At 48.7% G+C, this 20,478-nt stretch overlaps 1 protein-coding gene and 1 non-coding gene across 2 annotated transcripts in view; one reads left to right on the plus strand and one right to left on the minus strand.

Moving 5' to 3' along the window:
* Positions 1–20,478, plus strand: part of POLR1A (RNA polymerase I subunit A) — a 75,712-nt gene that overhangs the window by 9,426 nt on the left and 45,808 nt on the right. Inside the window, exons 4-12 of the mRNA XM_029232224.1 lie at positions 570–677; positions 2,221–2,306; positions 2,683–2,786; positions 8,010–8,096; positions 9,381–9,486; positions 9,771–9,933; positions 12,524–12,694; positions 12,833–12,955; positions 15,582–15,812. Coding sequence (XP_029088057.1) covers positions 570–677; positions 2,221–2,306; positions 2,683–2,786; positions 8,010–8,096; positions 9,381–9,486; positions 9,771–9,933; positions 12,524–12,694; positions 12,833–12,955; positions 15,582–15,812 — 1,179 coding nt within the window. The remainder of the gene's footprint in view (positions 1–569; positions 678–2,220; positions 2,307–2,682; positions 2,787–8,009; positions 8,097–9,380; positions 9,487–9,770; positions 9,934–12,523; positions 12,695–12,832; positions 12,956–15,581; positions 15,813–20,478) is intronic.
* On the minus strand, positions 6,660–6,732 carry TRNAE-CUC. Its single transcript has one exon. It is a non-coding gene; the product is annotated as a tRNA-Glu (tRNA).

Consider the following 20,478-nt stretch of genomic DNA (forward strand, 5'->3'; position numbering starts at 1 on the left):
TCATTTCTCTCCGCTGTGTCATTTAAGACCTTCAAAATGAAAAGTTCAAAATCTGTGGGTTGTAGAATGTTTCCAAGGCCAGGCTAACGTGTTGTGCAGCTCCAGGGAGCATCACCAGTCTGTCAGCATCTTCCCCGGAGGGACACAACTACCCTGAGGGTTGCCCCAGAGCTGTGCGGTGCGGCATCCTCGCCTCAGAGCAGCCACGGCCCCTGTGCTCTTTGACCTGGATTCCCATTTTCCCTTCAGTTTGGCCTTTGTTATCCCTCACTGTCCTGTCAGTTCTTCGGAGCTTTACATTTTTTTAAATATTTTATCCTGTCTTGGTTCTTTTCGGTTTGGTCTGAATAATCTAGCCGACCACTACTGGAAGCAGAATAGTCTAAATTGTTATTTTATTTTTTTAACAGCAGTGTGGCCAAACTTTTGAAAATGCACCACAGCAGCCATGAGGTTTCTTTCTCTCCCCTCAAACGAAACTCTCCCGTCCTTGGAGAGGCTGCCCCCTGCTGCTGCTCATCATACACTTGCTTTACTTTGATCATACAGTTTTTTTCTTTGTTTTCCAGTTTCTGGAAGAAAATGCTGATCCTACTGCCTTCGAAATTCAGGAAGAGTTAGAACGATATACAACCAAAATCCTACAGAACAACCTCCTGGGAGCCCACGGCGCACGTGTGAGTTATCCTATCTCTCTGTTTCCCAAACACTCGGTTTTTAGCATAACTATCCCAGTTGCCTCCGCACTGCACTGTCTTTTGCGTATCCTGTAGCTTCCCAAAGTTTGAATCCGAGCTCTGCCTCTCATGAGGCCTCTGACCTTGTAAGTTACATAACCATCCCTGAGCCACTGGGTCCTCATCTTTGATGCCTGCCTGCAGGAGAAGGTTAGGTGGAATTAGTGGCTTGGGTACAGCATCCAGTGAGGCTTATGCTCTGGCTTACGGTCTCACCTGGAGAATAAGGCCCACGCCCTGTGCTGCTTTCTCCTTCCAACACTGCTAAATGACTGCTGCCTCCCTGTCCCCCCATCACACCTGTGTAAGTGTTAATTTGTTTCAGGGAATGAGTTGTCTAGGTAATCAACCTGCAGGGCTCATCTTGAGATCTGATTCACCTCATGCCCAAGTTTCACACCAGAGATTCTGATTTAATTGGTCTAGGGTAGGGCCCCAGGGGAGGGTACAAAAGCCCCCCGGGTGGGTCTCATTTGCAGCCAGTTCAGAACCACTAGTGTAGCTTAACTGTGGATGTGCCTTCCCTCGGAACTTTGAGGTCCATTCAGGGGAGGCAGCAGCTGCATCCAGAGGGGTTTCTTTTTTTCTTTTTAACATTTATGTATTTATTTGGCTGTGCCGGGTCTTAGTTGAGGCATGCGGGATCATCGTAGTGGCATGTGGGATCTTTAGTTGTGGCATGAGGATCTTTAGTTGCGGCATACAGAGTCTTAGTTGTGGCATGCAAACTCGTAGTCGCAGCATGTGGGATCTAGATCCCTGGCCAGGAATCGAACCCGGGCCCCCTGCATTGGGAGCGCGGAACCTTAGCCACTGGACCACCAGGGAAGTCCCCAGAGAGGTTTGTTTTATTTATTTATTTTTAATTTATTTATTTTTTACTTTTGGCTGTGTTGGGTCTTCGTCGCTGCACGTGGGCCCCCTCCAGTTGCGGCGAGTGAGGGCCACTCTTCGTTGCGGTGCGTGGGCTTCTCATTGCGGTGGCTTCTCCTGCTGCGGAGCATGGGCTCCAGGCACGCGGGCTCTAGAGCGCAGGCTCAGCAGTTGTGGCGCACGGGCTTAGTTGCTCCGCAGCATGTGGGATCCTCCCGGACCAGGGCTCAAACCTGTGTCCCCTGCACTGGCAGGCAGATTCCCAACCACTGTGTCACCAGGGAAGTCCAGGTTTGTTTTAAATTAAAGTAGCATTTATTGATCCTTGCTGTATTCCAAGCCCCCCCACCACTGCATTCATGATGTCTTTATCTTAGTAACAGCTTGGTAAGGTTGTTATTATTCTCATTCCCATATTATGAATGAGGAAACTTAAGGAAAGAAGTCGCTCAGTGATTGGTAGCGTTTGGCTATATTAGGGTTCTGTGGGAAATTTTAAGAAAGGGGTGGCTTCCTCTGGTTTTTCAAAAAAAGGTGAAAACCACAAAATGAATACCTACTGGATTGTCTTCAGAATGGCACTCTGAGTTTCCTTGCTTTTTTTTAAAAGGTAAAAAATGTCTGTGAGAGCAGAAGCAAACTTATTGCTTTCTTCTGGAAGGCACATATGACTGCTAAGCGATGTCCCCACTGCAAGTGAGTACCTTCCCCTCTGTTGTTTTAAATTTTATTAAAGTATAGTTGATTTACAATGTGTTATAAACTTCTGCTGTATAGCAAAGTGATTAAGTTATATATATTCCTTTCCATATTTTTTCCATTACGGTTTATCACAGGTTATTGAATATAGTTCCCTGTGCTGTTTACCCATCCTATACATAATAGTTTGCATCTGCTAATCCCAAACTTCCCATCCTTCCCTCCCCCGCCTGCCATTCCCCTTGGCAACCACAAGCCTGTTCTCTATATCTGTGAGTCTGCTTCTGTTTCACAGATACGTTCATTTGTGTCGTATTTTAGATTTCACATTGTTTGGTTTTTTTTCTCTCCTCAAAACTGTCCTCATGTCTAGAACCGGGCGGTCAGTTGTCCGAAAGGAGCACAACAGCAAACTGACAATCACGTATCCGGCCATGGTGCACAGGAAAGCTGACCAGAAGGACACTGAGCCCCAGGGTAAGCAGGCCGGGCCCCAGGAGGCCCTCGGCATGTCTTTCACGTGTGACCATCAGACGTGTCCCGAGCCTTGGGGATCCCTGGTCCTCCACACCACGTGTTTCTCAGCTGCGCGTTTGTGGTGGACCAGCAGATGGTAGGTGTCCAGGCTCTAGGGCCAGTGGGCATCCTGGCGAGCTCCCAGCCCTGGCCTCTCGCGCAGAACTGACGGCTGGGCTGCAGGGCGAGGCAGCTCCTCACAGGCTGAATGACGTACCTCTTGCCACAGGTGGTTGGTTTTCTGAAAGATTTTTGAGGAAGAAGTTAAGAAATTTACCTGGCAAATATTTCACACCATTTTGTTGTCAAACAAGTGTGGATTTATTTTGAAGTAAAATGTAGGTGAATTTTAAAGAAAAGCTGTGAGCAGCCAAAGAATGTTAACGCCTCCTACAGGCTGCTTCTGACTGTCCTGTCAGATCCCTGGAGTAGCTCTGCTCTGCCCTTGGGGGTACCTGGGAAGAAACTTGAGAGACTTGGTACTCCTGCTTTTTCATTTTTGTAGTTGTAAGTTTGTTTAAAGATGCTTTTTGTTTTTTCTTTTGAAGTGAAGGTTAAATAAGGTGTTCCATTTGAAGTACTGAGACCAGTGCCTGCTATGTCTTACGTGCTCTGTAGATATTGACCATTTGTTTTTTGTTATACAGTCAATGTGCCAGGGCGGGAAAAGCATCACCTGTGATGGACACCTCACTCTGCTGCTTATTCTGAGGGGCTTAGAGAAGGTCGCTTCTTGGACCTTGGGTTTCCAACTCTATGTAGTGGCAGCGACAGCACTTCTTGCCCAGAGTTGAGGAAATTTCCTGTGCAAAAGTCTGTAGCACATTGTTTCTAAACCTTATTCCAGAGTTCAAGAACACAGAATAGGCAAGGAAGTAAGTTCTCTTCCTGGAGTTGCATAATCTGTCTTTTGCATTGAGGACTATGGCAAGGCCTGGAGTAGGTAACTGCCTTACCCTTTTGGGCCGCTGTAACAAAAGTACCATAAACCAAGTGGTGTTTATAAACAACAGACATGTATTTCTCACAGTTCTGGAGGCTGGGAAGTCCAGAGTTGTGGTGCTGGCACATTCGGTGTCTGGTGAGGGCCCACTTCCTCAATGACAGCCAGCTACTTCCTGTAACCTCACATGGTGGAAAGAGGCAAGGGAGCTCTGTTGGGGTCTTTTCATAAGGGCACCAGTCCCAGTCACGAGAGTTCCACCTTCATGACCTAATCACCTCCCAAAGGTCCGACCTCCTAACACACCACCATCTGGGGGGTTAGGATTTCAACACATGAAACTTGAGGGAATACAAACATTGAGACCATAGCAATAGCAAATGTGTTTATTATTACTTTTTTTTTTTTTTTTTTTTTTTTTTTTTTTTTTTTTGCGGTACGCGGGCCTCTCACTGTTGTGGCCTCTCCCGTTGCGAAGCACAGGCTCCGGACGCGCAGGCCCAGCGGCCATGGCTCACGGGCCCAGCTGCTCCGCAGCATGTGGGATCTTCCCGGACCGGGGCACGAATCCGTGTCCCCTGCATCGGCAGGTGGACTCTCAACCACTGCGCCACCAGGGAAGCCCTATTATTACTTTTTAAATAAACCTTCTACTTTAGACTAATTTTAGACGTATAGAAGGGTTGCAGACATGGTACAGAGAGTTACTGTGTACTCTTTACTCAGTTTGCCCTAACGTAACATCTTAGATGACCATGGTGCATTTGTCAAAACTAAGAAATTAACATTGGTACACTATTAACTGAACTACAGACTTTATTTGAATTTCACCAGTTTATCCAGTAATGCCCTTTTTATGTTCCAGGATCCAATCCAATATACCACAATGCATTTAGAAAGCCTGTTTAATGGTTAACCGTAAACAACCACGAGGGTGGATTTTTCTACACTATATATAGCCCTTAAAATAATTTTTAAGGTTGGAAACTGCTGCTCTAGCCCTTAGGGCACCTTAGAAAATGTTCATAGATTGAGAACAAAGATGGTCAGAAATCTAGAGGATACCTGTTTCTTTGGGGCAAATATCTAAAAGTTAGGTAGCCTTTGTCAAATCCATTCTTTGAAGTAATCTTCACTGCAGCTATGAGAATATGATGGTGCCACCCAAAATTCTGTGCATTAGAAACAAGTCAGCCATAGTCTTCGATAGTTTTTGGATTGGGTTTTTAGTATTTAGCAGACATTTACCTGTTGGGCACTCAGCCTCGTGTCCAGGACCCGGCCTCTGGCCGAGTCCAGTGCCAAAGTGGAGACCTGACCTTGTGGCCTCTGCTCTTGGGGGAGGCTGTGGGTGATGCAGGTCAGTAACTCCAGGGGGAGGTGATGTGGAGGCAGGTGAGCATTAGGACAGGGGTCTGGCCACGTTCCTGGTATCGAAGGGGGCCAAGCAGCAAGGCCTGTGCCTCAGTGATCCCCACGCACTGGTGATCCCATGAGGGGCGCCATAAGCTTGTGAAATTCACGTTCACTCCAGAGTGTTCCTCAAGCCCCAAGATGATAGCATTTTCAAATGAGAATTCTTAAAGCCGGGTACTCCACCCGCTGTGATCTTGTCTTCCCCAAGTTATTTGACTTCCCGACATTTGTTTTTGACATGGCAGCTCTTAGAGCTAAACGAAACACACATTAGGGCCGTTCTGAGGTCCCATCGAGGCAGATTTCATTTTTTGCAGGCTGCAAAAGTGTCCCGTTAGGAAGGGTGCGGTCCATGTGAGGAGGTGGCATCCCACAGGTCTCTTCTGACTCCAACCCAGTGAGTGAACAGCCCCAGTCTGCTTTAGTCTGTGCCTAAACTGGTGGGGTCACTTCCTGCGCTGGCAGCTCTGGGTTAGGAGCTGGAGAGCACTGCCAGATGCAGCTCATCTTCCTCAGCTCATCAAGCCGGTTTAGTAAGAGCGGGGTTCTTTCCAGAAGTGCCCGCAAGGGCTTCCCTGGTGGCGCAGTGGTTGAGAGTCCGCCTGCCGATGCAGGGGATGCAGGTTCATGCCCCGGTCTGGGAAAATCCCACATGCCGCGGAGCGGCTGGGCCCGTGAGCCATGGCCGCTGAGCCTGCGCGTCCGGAGCCTGTGCTCCGCAACGGGAGGGGCCACAACAGTGAGAGGCCCGCGTACAGCAAAAAAATAAAATAAAAAAATAAACATTCATAATCTTTAAAAAAAAAAAAAAAAAAGTGCCTGCAAAATGGTTCTTTAGGTTAATGGGGTCTTTTCTCTCCACTGAACGCACATAGCTTTCTATGTGGTTTATCCCTGAAGGTCAGAGCCTCTCTTCATTGCATTCCCCACATTTCCTTCAGTTGCATTAATTGGTTGAAATGTTTTGCTTTTATAGGAATCAAAATTTTAGACGTGTAAACTCTTGACCTAGCAATTCCACTTTAATGATTTTATCCTAAGAATTAGGCATGCCCACAGTATTAAGTCGTTTAAAATTGGAAATAACTTCAGTGCCTGTTAATAGAGAGTAATTAAATTATGGTACATCTGTTAATTGTTCTCCAAGTTACAGATTTCTCTAAAAACTTTCAGTGACGTGTCTTCTGCAGTTGGTAAATAAACCAAGTAGAGAATTGGAGGTGGAATGAAGCTGGATTTTACAAACGTGGAAAAAAGCAGAAGAGTAGGGTTTTTAAAATATAGATTATCTTACGATATTTCGAACATGTGTATTCAAGCCAGTGAAGATTTAGTATCTGCTGGGTCCTAGATACTGTTAGGTGTTAGGAACACAGACAAGTCACAGTTCCTGCCCTGATAAGTACATAAAAAAAGAATACTGAGCAATTAAAAAAAATTTTTTTGGCCACCCTGTGCAGGTTGTGGGATCTTAGTTCCCTGACCAGGGATCGAACCTGGGCCCTCAGCAGTGAGGGTGCGGAGTCCTAACCACTGGACCTCCAGGGAATTCCCAAGCAATATTTAATTTCAGTGAATGTATTCCAAAAGAAGTTGATAGTTTTGAACCTAGACTGTCACATTACTTACTTATCTTTGTTAATCATCTCAGTGCTTGGGGCCACACCTCCTGAATGGCAGCCCCAAGTGTGATTTTTCTGTCTTACTCTGGGTATAGCTGATAAACATTATCCCAGAGTGATCTTGCTTAATCTGAGAGACCAAAATGAAACTACTTCTTACGCACCAGCAAGGTATTTGTAAGAAGAAATTGAATATACGTTTACCCATAAAAATATTCATCCTCATTTATCCATAATTCTGCTGTGAAGCTTTCTGGTAAAAGCCATGTGCATAAAGCTATTTATCACAGTGTAACTTATAGTAGTAAAAAGATTGGGATCAACTCAGATATCCAACTATCGCAGTGTGGTTCAGTCACTCGGGAAACATCCTCTCCGAGGGATATCATGCAGCCATTAAAGATGATGGTGATTGGCCTGACTAGTGCCCTGGGCCAGAGCTTCATCTTCATGACAGTTGTGTATTTTGGTCCCCTGACCTGCTCCATGATCACCACAACTCGAAAGTTCTTCACCATTTTGGCCTCTGTTATCCTCTTCGCCAACCCCATCAGCCCCATGCAGTGGGTGGGCACTGTGCTTGTGTTCTTGGGTCTCGGTCTCAATGCCAAGTTTGGGAAAGGAGCCAAGAAGACATCCCAGTAGGAAGAGAGAGACTACCTCCACTCCAAGAATATTTAAGTTATTTTCTGGAACAGTGACATCTCTTGGGAAAATAGACAAAATAGAGATAAAGGACTAGGTTTCAGTCTGGGTTAAAAAAAAAAAAATGATGGTGAGACTAGAGGGCAAAAGCTATAGGGCAACATGCAGAAATGCTCACAAGATGACACTAAATGAACAAAGTAGTACAAAATAAATCCACACCTGAGATTATAATGATCTAAAACTGTATAAACCAAAGGACCAGAAAAGAATATATAAAGGTGGTGATCGTGTTAACATGATAAAATCGTGGGTGATTTTTTTTCCCCCTTTGGCTCTACTTTTTTAGATTTCATACACTAGTTATATGGTTTTCATTACTTTAGAAATGAGATTAAAGGGGAAAAAATTCAGAGCAGAGAGTATGCTGTCCTAGAGATTGATTTTTGTGGTTAGATTGCGGGCTTGGCAGGGTGGGGAAGAGAATTGATAAATCCCATTAAGGAGGGAGTGCCTGTAATTAACTTACTGTGCTCTGATTCCCCTCTTCGGCTCCAGGAATTGAGGAAGCTCAGATGGGAAAACGAGGATACTTGACACCCACCAGCGCTCAAGAACATCTCACGGCTCTTTGGAAGAATGAAGGTGCTGTACCAGCCTAAAGAAATAGCCCTTTGCTTTCCTGGACTCATTTACCCTGCCTTTTTATTTTTATGCTTTCACAATTGTGATTCTTGTAGATCTCTCCTGAAATCGAACAGTAGATTTGGGGCAGGCTTCAGGGTACATTGTTGTTGATGCCTTATAGTGTGGGGAAGGCATGAACTTGACAGTTACTGTAACTGAGCCTGGTCATTAAATGACAGCTGCAGGTGGGCATCGCCTAATATAGTTTGACATATGTCTCGAAGGTTCAGTGTAACTCACTTTATTTTAACTGCCCATAAAGTTGTTTTTTTTTTAAGGTTTCTATGGGAATTCCTTCTGTGAATCAAAAAATGAACTCTGTTTTTATTACATTAGGATTCTCATACATTTTAATTCCCTACAAATAGGACAGTCTTCCATTAGTCTTTGAATTTATAAGAAAAGCCCACATATCACCCACCCTCTGAGAGTGTGTTCTGGAACACTGAATGTAACTGCTGTGTAATGACAAGCACTTAAAAATGAAAATCTTGCTAAGGGGATAAGTGATGTCAGAAAAAAGATAGCACTCAAGTTAGTATGAGTGTTGTTGGCCCTGACATGTTCGATTCATTCTCTCTGTAGCTTTTGTTTGGGTTACCAGACACTTGGAACACAGCTTTGATCCATAGACGATCTTGGTAGCATCTATGTGGAGGGTTTTTTATTTTGTTTCCTTTTGTTTTTATTATTTTTTTAGTTGGGGTATAGTTGCTTTACAATGTTGTGTTAGTTTCTGCTGTACAATGAATTGAAACAGCTATATGTGTACATATATCCCCTCCCCCTTGGACCTACCCTCCCATCCCACCCATCTTAAGAAGACTAACTATTTTTTGATTTGATTTTTGTTTGTTTATTTCAAATACATTTTCTTATAAATACCAAAGTAATAAGTGTGTCGTGTGCACGCATGCGCGTGAGTCTAATGATCCAGGAACGTAACCAGAAGCACGTGAAAGTTTTTGTTTCCCATCCTTGTCCATCGCAGCCCCTGGGCTAAGCACTGTCATCCCTGTAGCACCCGTCTTTAAACCCATCATCTCCCCTGTGTGTAGGCTCACAGCACCCAGAGACTGTTTTTTTGCTCGTTAGTTTTTATAAAGACAAATGTGATCTTACTCTACATATTGTCCTACATTCTGGGATTTTTTTTTTTCCACTCAGTAAAATTTCCGTGGTCATCCTTCCATGCTCTTACATATAGACTTAAATGATCCTTTTGGTTTATTTCAAACACAGGATTCTTTCTGAATTACCTTTTTCTGGGACTGGAAGATGTTGGCATGGAGTCCAGATTCAATCCCAGTATGTTCTTTCTGGATTTCTTGGTGGTGCCACCCTCAAGGTAATGCCCTTTCATTGGCTTTATTTCACTTGACAAAGCCTTCTGGAACAATTGAATAATGACCTCTGGGAGAGGATGATGGAAGGGTCACGGGCACTGAGAAGTCGTGCATCTGTTCCACTCCCAGGTGGCAGGTGGTAGGAACATTTTCCTTTCCATTCTTCCTGAGCGCAGGAAGAATGTGGGTTTCTTTCTGAGTGTGGTGGTGAAGTAGGGGTGGGTGAGAGGCTGAGGAACACGCCCTTCATGCTGAGCACCCACTGATGCTATGCGTCCTCCTACAGGTATCGCCCTGTCAGCCGCCTCGGGGACCAGATGTTCACCAACGGCCAGACTGTGAACCTGCAGGCTGTCATGAAGGATGTGGTTCTGATCCGAAAGCTTCTGGCCTTGATGGCCCAAGAACAGGAGCTGCCAAGAGAGGTGGCAGCACCCGCCACAGATGAGGTCAGGGCCGCCTTGGAGCTGATGTCGTAGTTCTGACTCCCTACGCTCTGGGTCCTGGCAGATGCCTGTTAGCAGTTCTATACAGCTGTGTGTGAGCCATGGGTTTGGGAGGACCAGGCGAGGTCTGGGGGAAAGCATGGGTCTGAGCGTGGCCCCAGCGATCACGCCCGGGGTGACCTTGGTTGAGTTGCTTTAACTTCTTGGTCTTGTCTCCACTATAAAATGCATGTGGTCTGGGGTGGGATTTTATATGTGGTGTGTTCTGGGCCACCTGCTCTCCCTGGCAGCTCTAGAAAGACCAGTCTGCTGCCCTCAGCTCTAAGAATGTCCCTCCTGGGTTATGGTACCAGAGCCCATGCCACGCAGCTCTGGTTTTGGCTCAGGAAGGTCTCCAGCATTGGGGTCAGGAAGGCAGTGTTGTCATTTGTAGGAATTTCCCAGAATAGGACTGTCAGATTTGGGGCCTCAGCTTCCTCTCCAGTAAACGGTGGAGCTGAATTCCTGTTTCAGCAGACATTTCCCGAGCCCCTTCAGTGGGCCAGGTCCTCGGTGGGTATAAAGATGAGTCAGGCACTCAGGAAGTTTGCTGAGATCACTGACATCCTTCCCATCTCTAAGATGCTCTCTGGATGCAAATGGGAAGGACCGTCTCAGCCTTGAGTAGTCAGGGCTTCCAGGCTCCCTTCCCCTGCTGGGACAGGCCTGTCGCCAGGTGGCGCCACTGTCTGTCCCGGACGCCCATGCTCTGGGTTATTACTCGGCCCTTCTGCTTGGGGTTTCTTTGGTTTTGCTTAAGTTTTCTGATCTGCTGGGGCAAATGTGCTTTTAAAAATCCTCAGTATTAGAGAAAGGTGCCATCTGCAGGTCCTAGTTCAGTTTCAGAGGGAAGGCCTTAGGATAGCCGGCTCCAGTGACCAGGGCTAAGGATTTTGCGTTGATGTCCCTTGAAAGTAGGGCAGCCTTTTGTCCAAGAGAAAAAGCTAAATCTCTGCAGAAATGAACAGTGTCCTCTCTGATTCCTGAGGTCCTTTTGCTACCTGAAGTCCCAGTGCCCTCCTGCCATCTGATTAACAGGGTGTGTTGTTTCTTCCCACACTTGCACCCAACATCCCATTCCCATGGCGGCCCTCTCACGAATTGTGAATGCCTTGTGTGGGTGGGCTAGCGCCGCTCCAGGCACCGAGAATATACAAGGTGAGACAGGGTCTCACTCATTTCACAAGTAGTCACATGGCCCTGAGTCAGGTGACGCCATAAGAAGTGAGTTAGTCTGACAGGGCCTCTGTCATCATGTAGGTGACCATCTCTCCCTGTGAGGCTCCTTCTGCCAGAACAGAAAATAGACCTGTCCTCTCTGTAACTGTGAAGACCCTGCTATTCCTCAGGATTGAGGACAAGCCCACTTTATCACTAATGGGTTCCAAGACATCCTCATTTACTGGGTCTTCCCCCACCCTCCGCTTTCCCTCCTCTCGGTGCTGGCAGCTTTCTTCTCTCATCTGACCCACCCTGGGACAAAGGACCATGTGCCTCTCTCCTGTGCCGTACCCAGCCCCTTGAGACCAGACAGTGTCAGTAGGTGGTGCTCTAGGGCAGCTTACTGCCTTAAGGCCTGTCACCTGGGCAGGTGTGGGAGAAGAGGAAGAGGCAGAGCCAGGGACAGAAATATTGAAAGGATTGGTTAAATATTTCACTGAGGCCTGGAGATCAGCCAGTAACTTGACATAGCCTTTATCTTAATTGATGGCACAGGAAATCATAAGGCAAGCATTTTTCCTTTTAAGAAATTACTTCACCTGCATTTTTATGAGTGCTTTGGATTAAGTTTTTCAAAACCATAAATAAAGCTGAAACTCCATATGAGAATCAGTTATCTCACAGGATAACAGAGCTACATAAGAAGAGTATTGATATGGGAAGAATTTCTAGCGTTGCCTTAAGAATTAGATACCAGGGGACTTCAGCTGCTGCTAGCAGATACATCCATTACCTTCTTGGCCTGCACACTTTGAGGGAATAAGCTACCATGTTGGAGAAGCCCATGCAGCAAATAATTGAAGGTGGCTTCTGGCCAACAACCAACTAGAAACTGACGCCCTTGGTCCAGTAGTCCTCAAGGAACTGAATCCTGCCAACAGCCGTGTCAGCTTAGAAGTGGGTCCTCCCCAAGTTGAACCTTCAGATGAGACCCTAGCCCTGGCTGACTCCTTTATTGTGGCCTGGGGGAGACTCTGAAGCAGAGAACCCAGTTAAGCTGTGCCCAGATTTCTGACTCTCAGAAACTGTGAGATAATAATTGTGTGTCAATTTAAAAGGAAAAGAAGGAGACTTCTTAGAAATTTGAGTTCATTTTACTCCCAGAAAGAGACGGGCTGGTAAATAGGTAGTGGGGCTGATGTTTTGTTGATGCATGTGGACAAGAGAGATTTAGGACTACTTTTGCCACTGACCTGTCAAGTTCAAAAGACATAAAGGCAAACTCCAGAGCTCATCATTTGTCAGAGCTCTAGTAAGAAAGAAAAATGGAACCAGGCCTGGCCTTTTTGAGGTTCTTCCATCACGCCTGTTTTCTTGGTTGTGTCTTGGCCAGGAAAAAGACCCTTCGATCGCTATGGACCGGTCCTTTCTGAGTCTACTTCCAGGCCAGTCCCTCACAGACAAACTTTACAACATTTGGATTCGCCTTCAGAGCCACGTCAATATTGTGTTTGATAGTGAGATGGACAAATTAATGATGGAGAAGTACCCTGGCATTAGACAGGTGAGCAGTGAGTTGGATCCCCATTGCTAGCCAAAGGGGTTAAAATAGTAAACATGTTTGTCTTGAAGGAAGAAAATGATAAACATATTTTTTTTTTTTTTTTTTAATGCTTTCTGTGGACTTTTTTCCCCCATAAAGATCCTGGAGAAGAAGGATGGTTTATTCCGGAAGCACATGATGGGAAAGCGAGTAGACTATGCAGCCCGCTCAGTCATCTGCCCAGACATGTACATCAACACCAATGAAATTGGAATTCCCATGGTATGTGCTGTTAGGTGGCGATGGGAGTGGCGAGGAGGGCTGGGGAGAAGGCACGTGGCCGACTGCAGTGGCTTGGGTGGGGACAGCCTCTTCCTCTTCCCGGACGAGCTGTTCGGAGGGGACCCTGAGGCCATGGGGTAGCGTTGCTCTCAATCCCTGCCTGGTCTCCAAATACCCTCTACCCACAAGGAAGACCCACCTCCCGGGCCACCAGGAAGCAGACGGCAGGGTGCACATCCCTCCTGCCTAGCTTCTTCCTGCCTGTCTTGGCCTAATCTTTAAGCCTTCCTAGTGAGATTGAATACATGATAGAGATGAGGGGGAGGGAAGGTGGGGGTGTCTCCGTCCCGTGTACTTGCCGGCATCAGGAGTCAGGCCGCGGAGGAGCCCCAGAGAGCAGGCATCGCCCATCCTCCCAGATCCGCAGGGGTAGGCGGTTTGCCCCATCCACCCATTAGTGTTTCCTCAAGGAGCCAGCCTCCTTTTCTCACTCCCCCACCACGTCAAGCTGTGGTGCTCGTTAGCAGCGGCCCCTTAATCGGCTTCCTCCTTAATGGGCCTTGATGTCAGTAATAGAAGATGGTTTAATTCCCTCCGCGGAGAGGCTCACTTCCTTGCGCACGGTCCCCCTGCCGCTCTCCTGGGAGGACTGGTGTTCCGATGGACTCCCACCTGCTGCCGCCTCCTCCCTCGGGCACACATGGGCTTCCTGGGCAAGGGCTCTTGTGGGAGGGGACAAGAGTCAGAGAACGCCCAGTCCGGTGCCCATGGCCTCCTGGGAACCCAGGGGTCTTTGCATCTGGAAGCTGGGTCAGGTGGCAGGGAAAGGCATTGGGAAGTTCCTGAGTCCGAGGCCCTGGGAGGAGACCTGTTCGTTGCTCTCTTTGGACAGAGGGCAGGGGCTGCCCCTTTTGGCTTTGGCTTCATGGTGCCTCCAGGGTCCCCGGCTGTGGGAGGGACCTTTAGTGTTGCTCCTTTTTCCACCTTCAAAGGTCCTCTCTTTCTTGGATCTGGGTTCATTTGGTAATGGAGGGACTCTGAATTTCCCCCTCTGCCTATCTCCAGCCTGCCCCAAGCCTCAGGGCCATGGTGGCCTGGGGTATTCCTCGCAGAATAGCCGTGAGGAGCAGAGTGTGTGAACTGCCTCTTGGTTCCTTGTGGCACGCCCTTCTCATCTAGCATTGTGGACAGGTGTTAACAGAAGCAGAGGAGGCAAAGTCTGGGAAGTAAGCTAGAGACCCAGCAGGGAACCAGACAGACTTAGCATGTCCCCTGTGAGGCTTACATTACAGCAGTGGAGACGCATCAACAGGTACACAAGTATAGATCTTCCTCAACTTATGATGGGGTTATATCCCTGTAAACCCCATCGTAAGCTGAAAATGCCATGGGTCGAAAATGCATTTAACGGACCTAACCTACTGAACAGCATAGCTTAGGTCTAACCTACCTTAAATGCGCTCAGAACACTTATGTTAGCCCACAGTTGGGCAAAATCATCTAATGCAAAGCCTGTTTTATAATGTTCAATAAAGTGTTGAATATCCCTTGTTAAGTTATTGAATACTGTCCCGAAAGTGAACAACAGGACGGCTCTGAGTGTATGGGTTATTTACCCGCGTGATCACGGGGCTGACTGCCAGCTGCAGCTTGCTGCCCCGCCCTGCTTCAGGAGAGTATCATACAACGTTTCAGTAGCCCAGGAAGAGACCTAAGTTCAAAATGGGGAGTACAATTTCTACTGAACACGTGTTGCTTTTGCACCATCGTAAAGCCCCCAAGATCCTAAGTCGGGCACAGTCTGTACATGTACACTCTGTCAGGCAGTGGTCAGTGCATTGGCAGAAGTGGAATGGGCCACGGGGCGGGGAGGGCCTCTCACACAGAGCCACTCACGTTGAGACCTGGCCAGCATTTAGCAAGTTCCTTTACCTGGGACTTCTCAGAGTTGCTCATGTACTTATATGTGCCTTTTGAAGCATCAAAGGGTTTTAATATTCAGTAGCTCAGAACTCGCTTAACCAGGGAATTCATTTTTCTTGGAGTGTGGTGCAGGTCCGGTGTATCAAATGGAGCACTGAGTTTTCTCATGTATCAGGAGACCAAATCAGTTTCATCTCAGGGCAAGTAAAGAGATTTGAATGGCATGGCTGGGCTCAGGGCATGGGCCACCTTCAATTAGAGATGGCTGCTGGGGGGGCGTGGGGGAAGTGTTGGCGGGAGAAAATGGTACTTGAGGGTGGGTATCTGCTGTCTCTCTCAAGCTAGCGTTCCATGCTATTTTCTGTCTTTTGGGACTAAATGAGTGTTATTGGCAGACCAGGAAATGGTGAAATTTTTAAATGGGTTAAAAAAAATTCTGCATAAACTGCAACACTCAGATTACTCTCTTCGAGCAGACTCTGCTAGAAAAGGAGACCCAATCTCTTTCCTTAAGGGAGTGGGTCTGCAAAAATGTGGAAAACACAGGGAGGATGCTGCTTTACTTGCTGAAGGACGACCTTCTTGGCTCAGAGAGTACCTTTGCATCTTAGGGAAAAAGTAACACAGCCTGTTGAGTTGGATCTGGGGGTCCATGTATCCTTTCTGCCCACCCTGAATTTTCACATCCACTCCTTGTTTCCAGGTGTTTGCCACAAAGCTGACCTACCCTCAGCCAGTCACCCCCTGGAACGTTCAGGAACTGAGGCAGGCGGTCATCAACGGCCCCAGTGTGCACCCAGGAGCCTCCATGGTCATCAACGAGGATGGTAGCCGCACGGCCCTGAGCGCCTCGAACCTAACCCAGCGGGAGGCCGTGGCCAAACAGCTCCTGACACCAGCCATGGGGGCACCTAAGCCCCAGGGGACAAAAATTGTGAGTAATGGGCAGATTTGGTCAGGGGCTCGGCCACCTGCTGTTGGCTCCCCATGACTGCCGGCTGTCAGCTGTGGCCTCAGTGAGCGCAGATGCAGGAGTGCTGTGAGAGCAGTTCCTGCCTCGCCTTCCCTCTCCCCGCCCCCCCACCCCCAGAGGAAGCTGCCCCCAGATGTGGGTGTTCCCTAGGGCCTGAACACCATGAATAAAACTCCATTTGGCCATCCATGCATGCAGCGCAATTCTGGGTACATGTCGGGGCTTGAAAACGCTCTTTAATTATAACTCTGTTGTGATTTGCTGCCCTTGAACAGGGCTGCTCAAAGGGTGGTCCTCCGAGCAGCAGCATCCCTGGGGCTGGTAGGAAATGCACATTCGTTCCTTCCCCTCTCCCTCCCCCCCACCCCTGAATTAGTCTCTCTGGGAATGGAACCTAGGAATCTGTATAGTAAGAAGCTCTGCAGAGGGTTCCTCTGCATGCTGAAGCTTGAGAACTGCCCTAAAGGAAGGGAACATTCTGTGTCTGATAACACAGTACTACAGGCAAGAACTAGCAGTCCCCCGGAAGTGAAGTATCAGATGAAACCTGTCAGTTTTCAGTTAAGGGATCCTGAGGCTTTATCTGGGCTTCACTGAAAAGAGTATATGATGGATTAGCAATGTCTGCTGAGGACAGATGGGTGGGTGACATCACTTGTGTCTGTGTCAAATAATAACCATTCCTGCTGGGAGGGGTATAGCAAATAACGGCTAACCAGGCAACAGTGGCGGAAGTTGCTAGAGTGAAATGGACTGGATTTGGGATTAATTTATGGTGACTGCCCAGAGTCAGAGGATGACTGAGTGTGTCTCCCGCACCCACTTGCACGCTTGTTAGACCTCCTTTTGCCCTCTGACACATCCAGACCCAGTGGCCGACTAGGTCTTCTCTTTAGTGGGTTTGAGCTCTACAGAGGACCACTGGTCCTTGAAGGAACTTTGGTTGGAGGACAGAGGGGGAGAGGAAGCCTCGTCACGGTGACCATTGGTCCCCGCTGCTCTTCACCGCGTCCTGTCCTCTTGCTTCCTCTCCATCTCACCGCTGTCCCGAGGTCAAGCAGGAACAGGCCATGCGTTTTCTGGTTTGGTGGCAGGGGGCACATGCAGACGCAAATCTAATCACCTGTTTTGTTTTTTTTCTCGTGCATTAAGTGAGGTTTGTGTTCAGGCTCACGGGATTATTCTGCCATTTTTAAGTGCCTAGTGTTTTGCTAGGAGCTGTGAGAAAGATGCAGGAGAAATCAAGGGGTGTTTTTCATAATTTATGGTGAAGCAAGGCAAACACTGGTAATCTTCCTACTAACTCAAGTCGAGCATGTGAAACAGTCTCACAGTAGGACATTTTGAGAAAAAAATTGAGAGAAGAGAGCAGAGTGGGGTCAGGTAGTCTGCCAGGCACCGTGGATGAGATCCTGCTGTCTCGGGGTGGATGGCCTGGTAGGAGCACCCCCAGGGAATGAGACCATAAATGTGTCACCGCTGCTGAGTGGCGTGGTGGACACAAGGGAACAGCGACGGGGGACGGTGACTTTACCCACATGAATCTGGAGAAGCAAAGAGGGCTGTGGGCAGGGTGGGCGTGCAGGGCGAGGTTGGAGTCACCAGGAGGCAGTTGAGGGCCAGCCCGGGGGCTGCAGGGGAACCGAGGGTGAAAGCAGGGTGTGTTTCAAGGGGACCTTGAAGTAGGGGGGCTTGGCTGTAGGCTGGGTGTCAGGGCTGTAAAAGAGAGAAGGTGAGAAGGAAGCGTGGTTTCCAGTGCCCTGGAAGGAGGTGTGTCTGGGTCCTTCTGAACTGAGGTCATGGTGGAGAATCTAAGGGCTAGCTAGTCTCCCGTAAAAGGTAGAAATGTGGCACTTAGGTTAGGGGGGCATAGAGTTAAGAAATGAAATCATCAGGAATTCCCTGCCAGTCCAGGGGTTGGGACTCCGAGCTTCTACTGTAGGGGGGCACGGGTTCCATCCCTAGTCGGGAAACTAAGATCCCGCAAGTCACGTGGTGCAGTCAAAAAAAAAAAAGAAGAAATGAAATTATCAGAGTTAAACTCTTTGAGCACAAAGTACAACAGAGGGAAAATGCAGTGGGGGCACCTGTGGAAGCAGGAGGCAGGTAGGGGAGGACGCCGAGGGAGAGAGGGCTCGCCCTCGGTATCTGCATCTGTCTCCCACCTGCGCTGGGGGGGTTCTTCCCGGTCAAGACCAGCCCCAGAGTATGTTTGCATCTCCCAGAGGCACTTAGTAGGTGTTTGTGGAGTTAAATATGAAGTTTAAGAAGAGTGAGGAAGCGGAAGGAAGATGCAGATTTGTCCACGTGAAGGTCACGTGTGACCCAGGAGAGCCGTTTGAACAAAGTGGGGGGAGCTGGGCTTCAGGGCCTTTGTGATGAGGCAGCGAAGCAGTAGCTTCATCTATGACTGGAGCAAAAGCAAAATGATACGGGGGTTTCTGACATTAGTGGGGAGTGAGGATGGGCAGACGCGCAGGGGAGCTTCCTTCCCGTGGCCTTGTTACGTCTGTGAGGCTGGGGGTGGGCTTAGGAGAGGGCAGGTTGGCCTCACTGCACACTCAGGTCAGCTCGTGGGAAGCGACGGAAATGAGTTCTCAGCAGCCGGGAGATTGAGTGAGGTTGGCCCAGTGGCCTGTCCCCCAGCCTAAGTTCACATCCCAAGCACACTGTCCCTGCCTTGTCTCCCAGCCCCGCGTCTCGGCGTCCCATCGATGTGGGCCTCTTTCTCCCCTTCAGGCCTTGAACTTGCCGTCCCTGCCGGGAATACTCTGTCCTCCCCGACACTCCCCAGCCGTGGCCCACTCATCCTTCTGCAAAGCCTTCGTTCCTCTAGGGCAGGGGTCCACAGCCTTTTTCAATCAAGGGCCAGATAGTAAATATCTTAGGCCTTGCGGGCCACACGGTCTCTGTTGGAGCTGCTCAGCCCCGCCTATGTAGAGTGAAAGCCACCACGGCAGTACAAAGTGAATGGGTACGGCTGTGTTGCAAAAAACTAGTTGCAAAAGCAGGTGGCCTGCAGTTTGCCACTTTTACAACATGAATGGGGTCCCCCCCCACGGTGTGTCCCACCTCACCCCCCCCAACCCTCATTGCGTTATGTTGTCACTCCAGGTACCCCCATCTGACTGACCTCGAGTTCCTAAACCCCGTGAGGACAGGGCAGGGTGTTCGGCCCTCTACTCTCCCCAGCACCCAGCATGTAGGAGGCACTTGGGAAACCCCTGTGGACTGGACGGGTCCAGGATGAGATGCAGGAGGCTCTGAGGTGTGAGGGCCACATTTGACCTGAGGATGTGGCCCTGGGGCAAAGACAGGAAGGGAACTTATGAAACAAAAGTGGACCTTATATTGGGACCTGGGGTCTAAAGGTGATTATCTTTAGTTTCCAAAAATCTCAATGATGTCATATGTAATGTTTATATATGTAGTCAGATATGTGTGCATTTACAATTCGTTTGTAATTTGGAAAGTAATTTTTTGGTTAATGTGTTCCTATGGAACACATTAGATCAGGACCTGGGCCAAAGGGCCGGGTGACGTGACTGGGAGGGACAGACCCAGGTCCAGGAAAGGACAAACTGCAGGTTAGATGAGAAGGGGAAGGGGGGAGTGGAAGAAGCCATTTCCCCTGGGAGGGGTGAAGTCTCTGCCCCTTCTCCTGGGCCTGGTAAATGGAGTAGAAAGTGGCCAGGATGGCCAAGCCTCATTTCCCGGCCCAGCAGTCAGCCAGGAGCAGCTCTTTGGCTCCGGCTCTGCCCCTGGGAACTCTCACCCGGGCACTGGGGCACACTAATTTTCGCTGCGGTATTTATTTAGAGACAAGAGAAAGGAAGGGCCTCAGGTTTGGGTTGGCGAGGGGAGCACCCTGTGCTCCAGGGCTTCTGTTTGGATTGGCTGGTGCCTGCTGGCCAGGCCTGCGAGCCTTCCCAGCTGTGGGGTTTGCTTACGCTGGAGGATGTCTCGAATTTTCGAGACTCAGATCCGAGGCGAGCCCGGGGTTCGGGACCCAAGCCACAGGTCCCGGCAGTTTCTTCCTTGAGAAGCTAAAGAAATAGACCTTGAAAGTCAGTTCAGGCTCCGTGACGTGCCCTAGGCAGCCACTCCTGGGAATCCTCAGAATCCAGGTCTCCTTGGAAACACGGACGTGGGGGTGGGGGGAGGACGGGTTTGAATTCCTTGGGAGCAGAGAGACTGCCTCTCCGCTAGCTGCTTTTAGGACTGCCTTTTAGAATTTGAGGGGTGTGCTCCCTGCTTCCCTGAGTTGGGGGACACTGTCAGCCCAGCCGAACAGGGATGCGGGGAGGTGGGTGGGGAGCATCTCTTGTTGACCTCTAGCCTCTTTCTGTAGCCAGCTTTCTGATACAACTTCATAATGTGGACGACATAAGAAGAAACCAGACTTGGAGTAATTTGTTTCCCCCCAACCGGTTATCTGCTGGATAATTTAGGGGAGACTTGGGATGGGGGGAGGCCTCACTGAGTCTCCACAATTCCTCTGGGCTGCTAAGGGCAGCCTGCAAAATGATTGGGGTAGCAGTTGCCTCATGCATTTGTTTTTTTATTTTTATTTTATTATTTTAAAAAAAATTTTGGCCGTGGCGCAAGGCTTGTGGGGTCTTAGTTC

This window comes from Monodon monoceros, unplaced genomic scaffold (assembly GCF_005190385.1).
Source record: "Monodon monoceros isolate NGI ecotype Baffin Bay Population unplaced genomic scaffold, NGI_Narwhal_1 Super_Scaffold_19, whole genome shotgun sequence".
NCBI lineage: Eukaryota > Metazoa > Chordata > Mammalia > Artiodactyla > Monodontidae > Monodon > Monodon monoceros.